General features: G+C 43.0%; 1 protein-coding gene across 4 annotated transcripts in view; it reads left to right on the top strand.

The window, feature by feature from the left end:
• The window catches only part of RNF123 (ring finger protein 123), an 87,495-nt gene that overhangs the window by 46,577 nt on the left and 25,878 nt on the right, over positions 1-15,040 (top strand). For all 4 annotated transcript variants that reach the window (XM_083726166.1, XM_083726169.1, XM_083726167.1 and 1 more), the window contains exon 35: positions 1,705-1,789. In XM_083726166.1, coding sequence (XP_083582292.1) covers positions 1,705-1,789 — 85 coding nt within the window. The remainder of the gene's footprint in view (positions 1-1,704; positions 1,790-15,040) is intronic.

Here is a 15,040-nt window from a genome sequence, read left to right as displayed (position 1 = left end):
GTGCAACTTCCATTGATGCCACTGCTCCCTCCCACCCGCTCTTCAGATAGGTAGGAGCCCAGCAGAGCACACGTGAGAATGAAAGATGGCATCCAATCCCAAAAGGAAGCCCCATGTGGTCTTGGCCTTCGCTGCTTACAGAAATGCATAAAACCTGCAATGATGGGAAATGGGATCTTTTGGCTCTAAACAGTAAGCAGTCATTAAGTGATGGCTGTGTGCCCACCTACTCAGGGTGAAGGAATCCATTCTTGTACAGAGCTTGTTAAATTGCAAAGTAATCTTTAGGGAGGCAAGACGTCCTGCTTCCGCACTAAAAGCTGTCAGAGAGTGATACCGGTGAATGAGCAGGAGCTGCATTTAACTGCAAAAGTGCTGACTAGATTCCACTTACGCTATAGCTCCATTATCTTTAGCTCTTCATTTTGGCTGTTTATTCTGGTGTCTTATGATGAGAAAAGGACAGCATGTGTTAGCAGTGTGTGCACTCTCTGCCTGTCCCCCCACCCTCCCGCAGAGCATGGACCCTTTTCCTTCACACAGCATTATTAAATAACTGCTGTGGCACACACTGCTGCAGATCTATGTCATACTGATCAGTATTAGGAAGTAAACAATATTGCTGAGTCGGTGTGCCCTTGTGTTCCTTCTTGGGGAACAAGGGCTCAACCCTCATTGAAAATTGAGATTGTGAATGAAGACAGCTTAAAAAGATCCACACACTTCCACACATTTTTACACTTTCCTATTCTTTGATGGATTTATTTATTTGGCATCTGTGTGACGTAAGTAGTGTGATAGAAAGAGCATTCTGGAATAGCTATGGTCGTAAGCATGTGGAGTAAAGGACCATATGAATAGCTGTCATCCTGAAGAAAGTTGTCTCTGAAGTGTGCCTAATTTTAAATTTGGACAAGCTTGTTTTACCTCCCTCTGCTTCCCTTAAAATTTTGAGCATTTCTTTAGTCATACCCTCATTATCCCAGCTCGAGCACCTCTGCCCTGTTGGAAACATGGGGCATATTGGCATGTGTGACCACCACCAAGTCTTCCACATTTCAAAGCATTGGCTACTTTCATGCTCACCTAGAAGCAGGAGAAAATTGGAATCATCACTCAGCACTTCTTCAGACCTGTCTTCAAGTGCCGTTTTCAAAGTTACGTGCTTGAGAAACACTCTGTGTTTGGGTGACTCGGGGGATTGTATGCTGACTGGAAGGTGGAGGAATGCTGGGCCACTACTGAAGGGCTTAGCACCATTCCAATTTTTTTGCACAATCCTTTTAAGTGCCCTTCTGATAGAAAACCAGACAGTGGCATTAGCAGAGATGAGCAAGTGCTTTCTCTAGTGTTTGTCACTTACCTCTAAGATTTCCTGTTTGCCAAGAAGGTTCATTCTGTTTTGTCCAGGGTTGTCCATACTGGGAGTGGTGGTGGAGGAGGACTCATTTGATCTTATGGTGCTCTAGCAAAGACCTGATGAAGCTGCTGGATGTAGTAGTACAAATATTTAAGTGAATTAATACAAACATTTATCTCCTCCTGGTCTCTTGAAAACTTAGGCTGGTGGTGTTCCTCAGTGCAGTGCTATGCTAATTTGTCCTCTGCTATAGTTAAGAAGATAAAAAGGGGTGCTCAGGGGAAGTCAACAAGCTAACTTTTCATAGAACTGATTGCAATTTGAAATACCTGCTTTCTTCCTAGGACTGGAGAGCGTAGATCACTATCCAATCCTTGTGGCTGTGACAGGAATTCTGGTCCGGCTGCTTGTTGATACTGACTTCCAAGGGTAAGTGCTGCTTAATTCCACTACATGGGGGGTGAAGATTTCATTGCTTATGTTCTAGTTTACTGTTCTGAAATGAGCAGCCTGGCAGCATTGTGTATTAGGGTAATGATGCAGTCTTTGTCTTTGCTCCCTCTTTTCATGTGCTCAGTCTGGTTGCAGGATATTAAATCCCCAAATAATTCTGTCCTGTACGTTGGTCTCTGGGTGCTTTGTGCTGTGACTATAGTGTACTTGAGAGCTATTTAAAAGAAAAAAGTGGGAGACATCCTGTCAATTTAAACCTTCCATTGAATTATTTAAAGAGGTAGCCAATATGGTGCCCTCCAGATGTTGTTGGACTACAACTTGCATCATCCCTGGGCCTTGTTGGCTGAGGCTGATGGGAGTTGGAGTCCAACAACATCTAGAGTATTAGCCACTCTCTGGTGTGGGATACTTTGTTTGCTTTTGTTCTCTGCTTGCTTCTGTTCTCTGCTTACACAGCTATGTAGCTCATGCCAGCTACACTATATTCTGTTCCTTGGTTGTTGTGTGGTGTGGGTTCACGGCAGATTCTGCTTAGGGGGTGTACAGTTGGACAAGATGATCTTTAGTTCCACTCTATTCTTACAGTAACTTTAAAGGGAGATCTGTCCTATGTCTGTATGTTTCTCTTCATCTTCTTGTTCTTCTTTTTCTAAAAAGAACAAGCTTTGGGATTTAGATCTGGGAATGGTCCTGTCCATAGGAAAGCAGGCCATTTCTTTTACCCTTATGCATAGGCACCACTCACATCATGCTGTAGCAAAAGAATACTCTTTCTACATATGCAGTTACCTTCCTAAACTGAGCAATGCTGGCAGCAGATCGGTTAGACAGATAAAACTGTAAAGACATGCTGTGTTTGGTTGTGTTAAACAGTGAATATGTCTAGCTGCAGTAGCGTATGACAGTGGAAAATAAGCCAAGTCCCAAGGGAAGGTGGCTGCTGACATGCCCCTCCAGATCTACTTCAGTGTGGCTGATGGCATTCTTGCTTTGCCTTCATTGCCCTTGTTATGGTACTCAGATGGACAAGTCCCTTCCACAGCACTCAGGACTTTTAGAGACAGTGGGTTGACACTCGCTTGTCAACTGATAATCTCTTCTCCCATCCTGTTGTGTTTTTTGAAAAAACAAAACTAGCCTTTCCATTATGAATTAGGTACTGATAGTAGCTACTCTTCTGATTTCCAACCTAGAAATAATCATGTCTCCTAACAAGCAGGGTACATTAGTTGAATCCTGCCCTGTGGTTACCAGGACAGGGGGGGGGCGGACCAGGCCAGGATATTAAACCATAGTTGGAAGGTGGTTTAAGAATCTGGTTGTTCTGATCCTGATTGTCATAGTTTCATGGTTCAGACATAGTAGGAAATTATGTGGAATTGAAGACCTCTGGGGTTAATTGCAACATGCTAAGACAGGAAGAAGTGGTTTGGCTGGCATAAGGTTTGTTCATATCTTGGCTGATTAAGTTTTGATACAATCATCAGAATGAGGTAAACAACTTCTCAAATGCAGGCAGTCAATAAATACTTTTTGCATTTAATTCCACTCTTTTTGATGTCTACTGTGGATCTTAAAGTAGCATTAAAAACAGCTTTCAGCACTTCCTCTCACTCCTCTGCCTCACTGGGGAAAGGACATATTTTACTTCCTGACCTTTCCAACTTGAGGAGGAAAATGGGAACATCAAGCTTCTGAAAAAGGTCCAGAGGGGTGTTTTAAAAAGAAGGGTGCATTCACTCCCCTGTGAAACACGTGCAAATACCCATGATGATCATGGAGAAATATGTGCATAGCCTCCTTCTAAAATGAGCCTTAATTGCATTCAGGTCTAGGGATAGGCATTTGACAGGTCAAAAAGATTTGGCCCATTTGATCAGTCAAGACTGTATAAGGAAAAAAGATATTCTCAAGTGGGTTGATACTTACGTTAACTGCAAAAACAAGTTAGATAACTGTTAACTGTGAAAGAATGAAATTACCTTTTTTAAAGCATTGCTTTGAATTACAGCTTTTAACATTGTTACATAAGGTTTCTATAAAAGTGAATGATTTACTGAGCAGTTCTCCTCATTGGCTTCTATCCTGGAACAGCAGGGCCAGTCTGCAGTTGCATTTTTTTGTTATAAAGGAAATTAAAGCAAAAGTAAAGCAAAGTAACAACTATTTAATAACAAATGGCAGTTTTAAAGGCACATGCTAGATTAGCAGGTTAGTTCTTCAAGTAGCAGCACCAGTATCACGGCTACTTGGAATATTTGACAATCTTTTAGATTCAAAAAATTAAATAGGTAACCAGCCATCCAGTGTGGCAGCTCTATTCAGATTGCTTTTATCTTGCCTGATGTCCTAGTTTAATCCTTCTCACCGAAATGCAGTCCATATGAAACTGTTGTGTCACGTTTCAATTTCTCATTTGGCATGTCTTATTTTTTTCAAAATGTTGTCCTTGTTTTGCAGACAGCTGAGCTCCATGTGGCTAGGCATTTTAGTTCTATAAGCAGGCTATTTCTGATTCTCTCCACCCCCCACCAAGGCCTTCCAGATAGACACAAATCAACCTAATTATATCCTCCCTCCTGTGGTCAAAGCCACATAGCCCTAAATATAAATGTGCCAAGCACACCATATTAAAGTGAATTTTTATTTTTTTTAATCTGGTTGTGGGAAACCCTATAGAGGCCAATCCCATCCCACCCAAATTGGGGTAACAAGCTCCCTCCGTCCCTTACCTTTATATCAGCCACAGCGGCCTCAGCAGGGATTCTGGATCTACCACAACATCTAGTTTGCCTTCTTGCCAGACTGATCTCCTTTCATCATTGATCCTGTGCACTATCTAGCTTCTACACTAGTTCCTTTACAGCCCAGCTGATATGCTGACAGCCAAATGCAAACATAACCCTCCCTGTTTCTGCAGCCCCATTTGCTTCCTGTTCTGTGGGGCAGACTAGCTGTTTCTTTTCTTTTGCCCATGTTGTCCTCATCTATAGTGCCCTCAATAACACATTGCTTTTTGAGGACGCAGGTGGCGCTGTGGGTTAAAGCCTCAGCGCCTAGGACTTGCCGATCAAAAGGTCGGCGGTTTGAATCCCTGCGGCGGGGTGCGCTCCCGCTGCTCGGTCCCAGCGCCTGCCAACCTAGCAGTTTGAAAGCACCTCCGGGTGCAAGTAGATAAATAGGGACCGCTTACCAGTGGGAAGGTAAACGGCGTTTCCGTGTGCGGCTCTAGCTTGCCAGAGCAGCGATGTCACGCTGGCCACGTGACCTGGAAGTGTCTCCGGACAGCGCTGGCCCCTGGCCTCTTAAGTGAGATGGGCGCACAACCCCAGAGTCTGTCGAGACTGGCCCGTACGGGCAGGGGTACCTTTACCTTTACCTTTTTTTGAGGAAAGGTCGTATTGCACTTTCATTGATAGGAACAGACTAATGATGATATATTACTATTAAGCATTTTTAACGTGGCATATGAGATCTACAGCAAATTCCTGGACAAATTTCAATTTAACAGGAGTAAATCAACAGCCTGAGGACAGAGTAGGCTGCATTTTCCAAGTGAAAACAGCACATTGCTTAATAACCTCCAACAGATATTTGTTTGTTAATTGTAGTGAAATATGGTCCTTTTCTCAGCAGTGATTGCAGCTCATTATAGAGGCCTCCCTTGGACTTTTGTTGTATCATATAACTTCTAAATTGTTTCTGAGGCATGAACAGTGGATGGGAATGGGGCTAATTACCGTCTCTGTGATCTGTAGCTTCTTGATGCTGCTGGCTTTCATCGAAGAGGGATTGGGTTTTGTTCTGTTGGGAGACTATGGAGGGAGCGTGAATCTAGGGTCTTTATCTCTTAACTCCGTGACTTGAACAATAGTATTTTCATAGCTGTAATTGCTATGAAATCGTAATGGAGATGCTTTTGCAGAAATGCATGGATGAATGAAGAGTTTTCAAGGGCCTAGGGCAATTAACAGAGTCTATAACAGGGATGGCTGATCTCCAGCTGCAAATTTTTCTGATCCCCAAGCCCCCAACAATTTTAGCAGTGACAGGAAAAAGAAAGAGAAAAGCATGATGCTAGGCTTTAAACCTCTTCTTCCAGTTTAGCAGCCTCCTGTTGATGCAAATTATCCCTCCCTCAGCTGATTTGCAAAGATCATCTGAAGAGGGGAGACTTGCATCACACCAATTGATTACTTACATTACTTTTTCTTCAGTTTACTTGCTGTAGATACCCCCGGTAGAAATCCTCATAGCAGACCTGTACCTGCCGTGCACTAATGGTACATTTGATTAGAAGTCCCATTCTTCTGCAATGCCAGGCATAGTGCCAACTAGTTACTTTCCTATGGAAGGCTGAGCTGCTTTGGTTTAGATGGAAAAGGTCTGGGTGCCTTTAAGAACTCCAGTTGCTGACTTACTGTCAGACCAGAAGGGGGCACTGTGAACATTTAGTTGCTAAATGGATATCATTTAAGCAGCCCCAAAGTATTAGGCTGAACTGCAGCATACATTGTGCTCTTTAACAAACTTACACTAAAGATTGTTAAAGATTCTTCTACACCAGGGTTTACCAAACTTTGGTCTCCAGCTGTTTTTGGACTACAACTCACATCATCCCTAGCTAGCAGAACCAGTGGTTGGGGATGATAGGAATTGTAGTCCAAAAACAGCTGGAGACCCAAGTTTGGGAAACCCTGATCTACACTACAAAGTGAAACTGCTTTAAGCCAGTTTAACTGTCATGGTACTGATTTTCTTCCAGTGAAGTCTGATAATTGCTGTTTATTTGATAATTATTTTGGAATCTATTCTGGAGGTATGTGTGCCAGAATGAGATGTGGTATTCCGGATGATCTTGTTTCTATACAAGTGTGTTAACCACTTCTAGACATCACTTTTTCAAGATTGGTATATGGAGAACAAGAAGGCATACTGGGAGAGACCTTGGGCCAGGGGTGTGAGCAATCAGTGGCTCACCAAACTCTTTGTGGCTTGGGAGGCATTTAAACTTATCAGAATGTTTGTTTAACTGGGGCTGGCTGGAAAACTGGGCTGGTGACAATTACATGCTATCCCTTTCAATGAGCTCAGTTATATTACTATAAATTCCTATGATTTCCAGACCATGACAACTATACTGAAAGGCCTTAATAATGTCTAAAGCAGGCATACAGAATTGAGAAGTGGGGATCTCCCATGTAGGGGTTTGCAAAGGGGATCCCCGAGTCTTGGTGTGGCTAATTACACAACCATAACTTATGGTTGCCACTGATCATTCCCTTCAGGGTGGTTCTCCTCACTTGCCACCCTCCTTCAGAAGCCTAGCAAGAAGGGAGAGAAGCTGCTCCAACTTTCTTCCCTTGAGTTGTCCTTGGAAGAAGGAAGGGCGCTGCTTCTCTCATGCTGGGCTTTTGCAGGAAGCACCAGTAGCACCTCACTACTGCTACCTCCTGCAAAAACCCAGCAGGAATAGGATCTTTGTTCTGGGCATGTAGTATAGGGCGAGGGAGCATGTCCTCTCGTGAGTGGACTTATAGAACTCTGGTTAGAAATACATAATGACCTGGCAATTCAAAGAGCTGCTTTAGGCATGCCTAATAGGAGTTTTGATTCCACCTCCACCCCCATTGGGCAATAGACCACAATACAAAGCATAGCCTTTGCTTGGAGAATCAGTTTCTTTTGATCTGCTTGTGCTAACATTGAAGAGAGTCCCATGGGTCCTCAGTTGCGCCTTGGATAAGGGCTATGGAAACTGGCACCCTCCACATGCCTCATTCTCTGCATCTTGAGTTGCACTTGACAGATGTTCTGTCCCACTGGCAGATTGTCCTCTTGGAAAAAACACACACAGCTAATATGTCAGCATGATAGTCTTAGGCAGGCATGTGAGTGTGCATCCTAGCGATTTGCTGGTTGCCATGGCTGTGATCAGTCACCAGCTATTGAGTTCTTGTCTTAACTGGCCCGTGCTGTTGTCAGCACATACCCCAGTGTGATTACAAAGCTGCAGGAGCAATGTAATGCATCTTGAGATGGGCATCACATGGCTCCCATTTCAGTTCATATATCTAAAGTTGGGGGAAAGTGTTGCTGTTGGACAGATGACAATAATCATTAGGCTTTCCCAATTTAATTAGGAATGTTCAGCAGTGGGTGGGAATTGTAAATTATATGAGGAGAAGAGCTTTGTTATGGAAAGGAGGTAGGGTGTGAGCTGCTTTCTGCAGTTAGAAGGGCAAGGAATCATAGAATTGTAGAGTTGGAAGGGAGCTGAAGGGTCGTCTAGTCCAACCCCCTGCAATGCAGGAATCTCAGCTAAAGCATCCATGACAGATGGCCATCCAATCACTGCTTAAAAGCCTCCAAGGAAGGAGAGTCCACAACCTTCGAGGGAGACCGTTCCAATGTTGAACAGCTCTTACTGTCAGAAAGTTCTTCCTGATGTTTAGTCGGAATCTCCTTTCATGTAACTTGAAGCCATTGGTTTGAGTCCTACCTTTCAGAGCAGGAGAAAATAAGCTTGCTCCATCTTCCCTGTGACAGCCCCTCAGATATTTGAAGATGGTTCTCAGATCTCCTCTCAGTGTCCTTTTTCCCCAGACTAAACATTCCCAGCTAATCGTAATTCTGCCAAATGAAGCACCTATGATGAGCTCTCATATTTTGAAGAACAGAGGAAAATAATCTTCATGTTTTGACTTTGTGTGCCATTCATAGTTATTACTCTGAAAACATCTGAAATGTTCTCTGAATAAATATGTATTCATAAGCTGTAACTTTCAGAGAACATCAGACACTTTAGCCTATGGCTAAAAATATGGAGGAAAATGGCTCAACTGCAAAGCTCACATTTGTGCACAGTGTGATTAGTTCTAAACTGGTAATCAGTTTGGTTTTTTCTTCCTAAGTTTGTGCATAGGAGACCATTTAGCCCTTATAATATCTGACTATATTATTTATAAAAATATTTGCTTTCTGCTATTCATAAAAAATATCAATATGGTGTTCTGAATCAATGCTTAGACGTTCTCTGCTCCGTCACTAGCTTGAGGAGTCCAGAAATTCCATCCACTGCATATCTTCAGTATATATTAACATTTATTGACAAAGAGTACGTTTTCCTGGGCCTTTGGCTAATTAAGCAATTTATGGCCTTTTAAACTATGTGGGGTTATTGTTTTTGTTTGTTGTAATGGTTTTGTGGTATGTATGTTTGTGTTTTTATATTGTAAACCTCCCTGTGATATTCAGATGAAGGTATAGAAATAGTTCTGTCATCTGGTCAAGATTTGGCTTCAGTTTATTGGCCCCCATCCAAGCCATTACTAGGTGCAGACACCAGTTCTGCATCTCTACAGCCTTGACAGTAGATCTTTAACCGAGTGCTCAGGGTTAATTGGTTCTAAAAGGGACTGAGGTGCTCTAGAGTTACTGGATAGTGAGGTCTACTCAGGGAGCAGGATGGGGCAGGGTTTCATTTAGTACATAAATGTCAAATGAAGAGCTTGTTTTAACTTGCTCAACATGCTGGATTGGGGGGTGAAGCTTATAGAACTTTGAGAAATGGGAAATTCCAGTTTCAGGGGAAATCAGGAAAAGCAGAATATATCAATGTAAATGTTGGTAGTTGGCGACCTTCAGCCTCTTTCTACTCTTATAATTAGGCTTTTAAAGCTAGTCTGCTTCCAGCATTGTAGCATATATTCTCTGTGCATGGGCTGTTCCTCCTGATAAGGACGAGGATGCCCTTTTTGTCCTGGGGTGATCCTGTGATCACAGAAGCTTTGTTTCTCTCCTGGTGCTGGGGATTAACAAATGTTTGCAAAAACCTTTGAAGATTCAAAGTGTTCAGAACACTAATTAATTACAATCTCATTGCATTAATCTGGCATTTGGTAGTTCTCCTTTGCCTCACACCTGGTGAAATTAATAACTCCCTTTGTAGACATATCAGATGTACAATTCAGTCAAAGAACAACCTGGTAGAGCAGGACTGATCTGTTATATGGATTGTCTGTGTTGGCGACTAAGTGCTGTTAATGTGGGTCAGCCATCACTTAACTCTGGTACCGCATGTGATTGCTAATCAATAGAGTATCACTGACAGGGGTCTATGCAGTAGCGGACGACGTGGTAGTGCTTACCTAACCTTGTTTGTGTCACTGTTCCTTACTAAGAGGTAGAGGGGAAGGAGAAGGTAGTGGCAAGGTTGGCATGGTTCAAACTCAAGAGTTATCTGGTGCTCCTGCCTGGTGCATTTGCACCATGCCTACCTCACTGTCACCTCACCCCTCCATCTCCTAGTAAGCAGTCGTGACACAACCAAATGGAGGTCAGGGAAGTGCTGCTACCCCACTGTCCGCTACTGGGTCTGTATGAGGAGCTGCAGTGTAAATTGCCCTGTACTGCTAAATTGACATACCAGCCACTGATTATAAATGGGGTTTGGTGCAGCCAGACGTCTTTTGCTTATAAGGTATTAACAGAAGAGCTGGTTCAGAACTTGCCTTTTCTAACTGTACATCCTGGGCATGAGAGAGACAGGCTATCTGACTGGAGTGCAGATTGTGCTGCCGTGCTGCCGTTCAGCTGCCAGGTTTTGTCTTTCCCCTCATTAGTTTGACAGAAATGCAGGAATTGCAAGAGTGACTCTTGGTCAAAGGCATAGGGTGGTATTCAAAGTAGTGCTGAAGCGATTGCTCCATTAGTGCAAGCATTTCAGCTTCCCTGGTGCAACGGATCTCCCCCTCTTCTCCTTCTGTGCCCTGTTCTGGGTGTCTCCCAACTGCCCTACCAACCCATGGGTGGAGGAGAGTGGGGCAGTCCCCATTGCTCTAGCAGGACTCATTGTGCTAGTACCTGCTAGAGCAACTAGTTGTTTAATATTGTGTTTTAATTGTTGTAACATTTATTATTATTATTATTATTATTATTATTATTATTTTACTACTACTACTACTACTATTATTTGGTTGTTTCTGGTCCATGATGTCACTGTCCAATTTCCATAGTCTGATTCATGTCCTTGGCTAAAGTAGAGTTATTTCCTCTTCTGTTGTGGCTTACTAAATATGGAGCATTAGTAGAAAATGGAACCATCAGCTCTCATTCTTTAGGAATAATCTCTCTACAAAACAACCACTTTTGTGCTGAGTAGAGCTGGGGGCCGGGGCAGAATGACTCAACAACTTCTTGCTTTCTCTTGGTAAAACGTAAGTGTTTTATGCTGACCCATTAGCTTGATGTATAGGCAGTTTAGAAACACCAAACTTGGCAGCAGTGTGAGTTCTCGATTGCTGTTGTGTTTGCTAAGAGACGGCGGAGTCCATTCCCAAGGGACATTCATTAAGCTTTCAAAGTCCTTTTTGTCAGAGAAGCTGGATTTTTACTAAGGCAACCCCAATTTTTAATGATGGATTTCTGTCTATTTAAGCCTCTTGAACTCTGAAAAATTTTCTCTTTAAGTGCAGCTGCTGTTAACGAGGCTACCTAGGTGGTTGTAGCAAAACAGCTGATTTTATTGATGCAAAAGGTTTCTTTCAATCTGCCAAGCTTGGCTATTTCACTCCATGTTATGTGCAAAACAAAAAAATTCCTTCCAGTAGCACCTTAAAGACCAACTAAGTCAGTTCTTGGTATGAGCTTTCGTGTGCATGCACACTTCTTCAGATACGCATGCACACGAAAGCTCATACCAAGAACTGACTTAGTTGGTCTTTAAGGTGCTACTGGAAGGAATTTTTTTGTTTTGACTATGGCAGACCAACATGGCTACCTATCTGTATCCATGTTATGTGGTTTTCTTTGGATGCCCTTATATTGCTTTCTTCTGCTCCTTGCAGGCTCCCCCCGGCATAATTTTGGCCACTGTAAGAACAGCAGCTTAAAGGGAAAATTTAAACTAAACTGTGGAGAGCTTGGTGGCAGACATTTGTGTACTGTGCTGTTTTATCCGAAGGGCTCAGAGCAGGTGATGGTATATGCTTAATTTTGTATTGTCACAGAGTGAGTTCACACATTTGGCACTGTGGTTAATGATAAGACAAAGGTGCCCTCCTGTGGTGAAAGAAGGGTATAAACCAGGGGTTTCAAGGACTAAAAAAATGTGATTTTACCACATGGGGGCGCTTTTATACACACCTTAAGAAGAATGGTGCGTAATGAATATGTAAGTTAATTTTGGACTATTAGGGATGGTAAAAGGTAAAGGACCCCTGGACGGTTAAGTCCAGTGAAAGGCAACTATGGGGTACTGGCACTCATCTCGCTTCAGGTCGAGATTGCTGATGTTTGTCCACAGACAGCTTTCCGGGTCATGCGGCCAACATGACTAAACTGCTTCTGGCACAACGGGACATCATGACGAGTGCCACCTAGGTGCTCGTTGTTGTAAATGTCTGCTACTGCTCTCCATGGAACAAATGAGGCAGCATTGGGGCTCTCCTCTTAAAATGTGAGGTTAGCTTAACATCTGTTCCAGAAAAAAAGGAAAGCATTGTTAGACAGAGTAATCAAGCATATACCAGAAGTAAGTCTTGCTGAAGCAGAACCGGTGTGGTTTCTGCAAGTGTAAGTTTTCTCTCATTTGCCTATTAGAGTTTTTTGAGAGTATCAACAAGCACTTAGATAGAAGTGATCCATTTGACATTATGTATTTGGGCTTTCAAAAAACTTTTGACAAAGTATCTCACTAAAGACTTCTGAGTAATCTTAGAAGTCATGGAATAAGAGGAGAGGTTCTTTTGTGGATGAGGTTAAGAAAAAGGAAGCAGAGAGTAGGAATAAGTGTAAAGTTCTAACAATGGAAGGTAGTAGAAAGTAGAGTTTTGGGATGTGCTAGTTTAACTTGTTCATGGATTATCTAGAGCAGTGTTTCCCAACCTTGTGCCTCCAGATGTTTTTGGCCTACAACTCCCATCATCCCTGACCACTGGTCTTGCTAGCTAGGGATGATGGGAGTTGTAGGCCAAAAACATCTGGAGGCACAAGGTTGGGAAACACTGATCTAGAGCAGGGTTTCCCAAACTTGGGTCTCCAGTTGTTTTTGGACTACATTTCCCATCATCCCTGACCACTGGTCCTGCTAGCTAGGGATTGCTATCAAGAGTAAGGAGAGGATGTTGGACTAGATAGGCCTAGCCTGATCCAGCAGGGATGTCCTTATGTTTATGTTCTTAGCAGGTCAAAGCTGGGAAGGTTTAGCAACACCCTTTTCTGGTCAGAAGGCATCAAAGGCATTGAGATTGGGTGTCTTTAGGCAATGCACAGGTGGCGGAATGCACTCATAGATGCACTTATGCTTTCATTTGCCTTTTTAGATTGAAAACAAACCTCATTGCTGGGTGTCTTAAATTAAAGATTAATTCAGATGGGAATGAAGCATGTGCTTTCAGAAACATTGGGTTGCTTTTAATGATGAGGGAAACTGCTCTGGAAAGCAATAAATAACCAGTCATTAACAAAAACAGAAACTTTTGCCTCCAAACCACTCTTTGCTGGGGCAGGGGGTTACATGCCCTTACTAAGGCTCATTCACATGGTGCCAATTTGGGTTCTAGCATGATCTCTGAACTTTGCCTCTGAGTAATTGGCCATCTCCTTAGCTATGAGATTGTTTTCCCATTGAAGAAATGTGTAGAAGCGAGCATGTGGATAGTATTTCATGCTTTCTCATCCTTTTTTTATGGGTGTAGAGTGGGCACAGTCACTTAGAATGGAACCGCTCTTCTACTTCCCAGTAGGTATGTGGCTCGAAGGCCACTTTGTGGAGAAACAGGGGTTTTGACTTGTTTGCAGATGTCCGGTTCTTCCTAATGGACATAAGATAGTTTGTCCTACCTTCTTCATTCTGTAGGAATGCAAGAAGCTGCCTTATGCCGCTTCAGAATATTCCATGTAGCTCAGTATTGTGTGCACCAGGGCTATGGAACTTCCGATTCAGAGGCCAAATATTCACCCTCCAGACCTCTCTAATGAGGCTTTGAGACTCTACCCAGCACAAACCCCTTTCACAGGTCACACATCACATCAGCCCTGCTCCACACCTCCCCATGTGCTTTTGCTTGTTCCTGAACTGCCGTAGTGCCTTTTGGATGCCTGGATGGAGAGACGTGTTCGTAGGGCTCCCGCCTGTTGCTCACCCCACTTTTGCCTTTGGCACACCCACCAATGGGATTAGGCACCCATAAGGTTGTCCATGACGGAATGTGGTCCTTGGGCTCAGAAAAGGTCATGACCCCTGGTCTACACAGACTGATATGCATCTCTCCATCAAGGCATGCAGGAGTCTTTCCCGGCCCTCACTGGAAATGCCAGGGGTTGAACTTGAGCCCTTTGGCATGCACAACATGTGTTCAACCTCTGAGCTGAGTGAGGCCCTTCACTTGTTGCTCTCTGTCTAAATTAGGTGGTTGGATAATACAGGAACACCATGGGATGTCTTCTCTATGCTTAGTTGTGTCTTCAGTTATTATATTGCATTGTGGTGAAGGTCTTTGGGGTCAGGCACAATCTGGCCTGGGAGAAAGGTGTACTTATACTGTATATTGAAACATTTTTATATAGTGCCTTCCAATCCAATTCAAGGCAGCTTTGAACCATTCAAATCCCATCACAACCAGTGGACGTTCAAAAGCTAGAAGCTAGATCTACAGCTGCTATGAATTAAAATGCACTAAAAGTCTGACAGAATAGAATCTTAACGGTTCGTGCAAAAGACATCAAAGAAGTTTAACTTCCTTAGGAATGAGTTCAACAATGGGGGTTCCATTACTGAAAAGACACAGTCTTGTGCCTCTACCAATCATCTCTCTTGCTGATGGAATGTGAGCAGGGCCTGAGAACATTGGCCATAATTCACAGGCAGATTTTAATGCAGGATGATGTTGTGATTGAAGGAGAATTCTGTCTGTAGTTAGGAGAAGGGGCAGTCCCAGAGAGCAGACTGATTTTTTTGTAAAGTGCTGGTAATTGGAAATTCATGACTGTACTCATTAAGAGGTTCTGAAATTTAACTGATCCCCTGGTCTACTGTAGAGCAGTGAGGAATACTGTAGAATAACATGAAAGTTATTGAAGAATTTTATGCACTTTATTGTAGTATCTGCACAGTTTATTTCCTTTGACTAGAAGTAATGATAGCTAGCTAGCTAGATATAGACAGACAGACAGAACAACTAATTTCCATTTTATTGCATGTATCACGATGACTTCCCCCCT

Source organism: Podarcis gaigeae (genome assembly GCF_964106915.1).
Source record: "Podarcis gaigeae genome assembly, chromosome: 2".
NCBI lineage: Eukaryota > Metazoa > Chordata > Lepidosauria > Squamata > Lacertidae > Podarcis > Podarcis gaigeae.
This window is presented reverse-complemented; position numbering and strand designations above follow the sequence as displayed.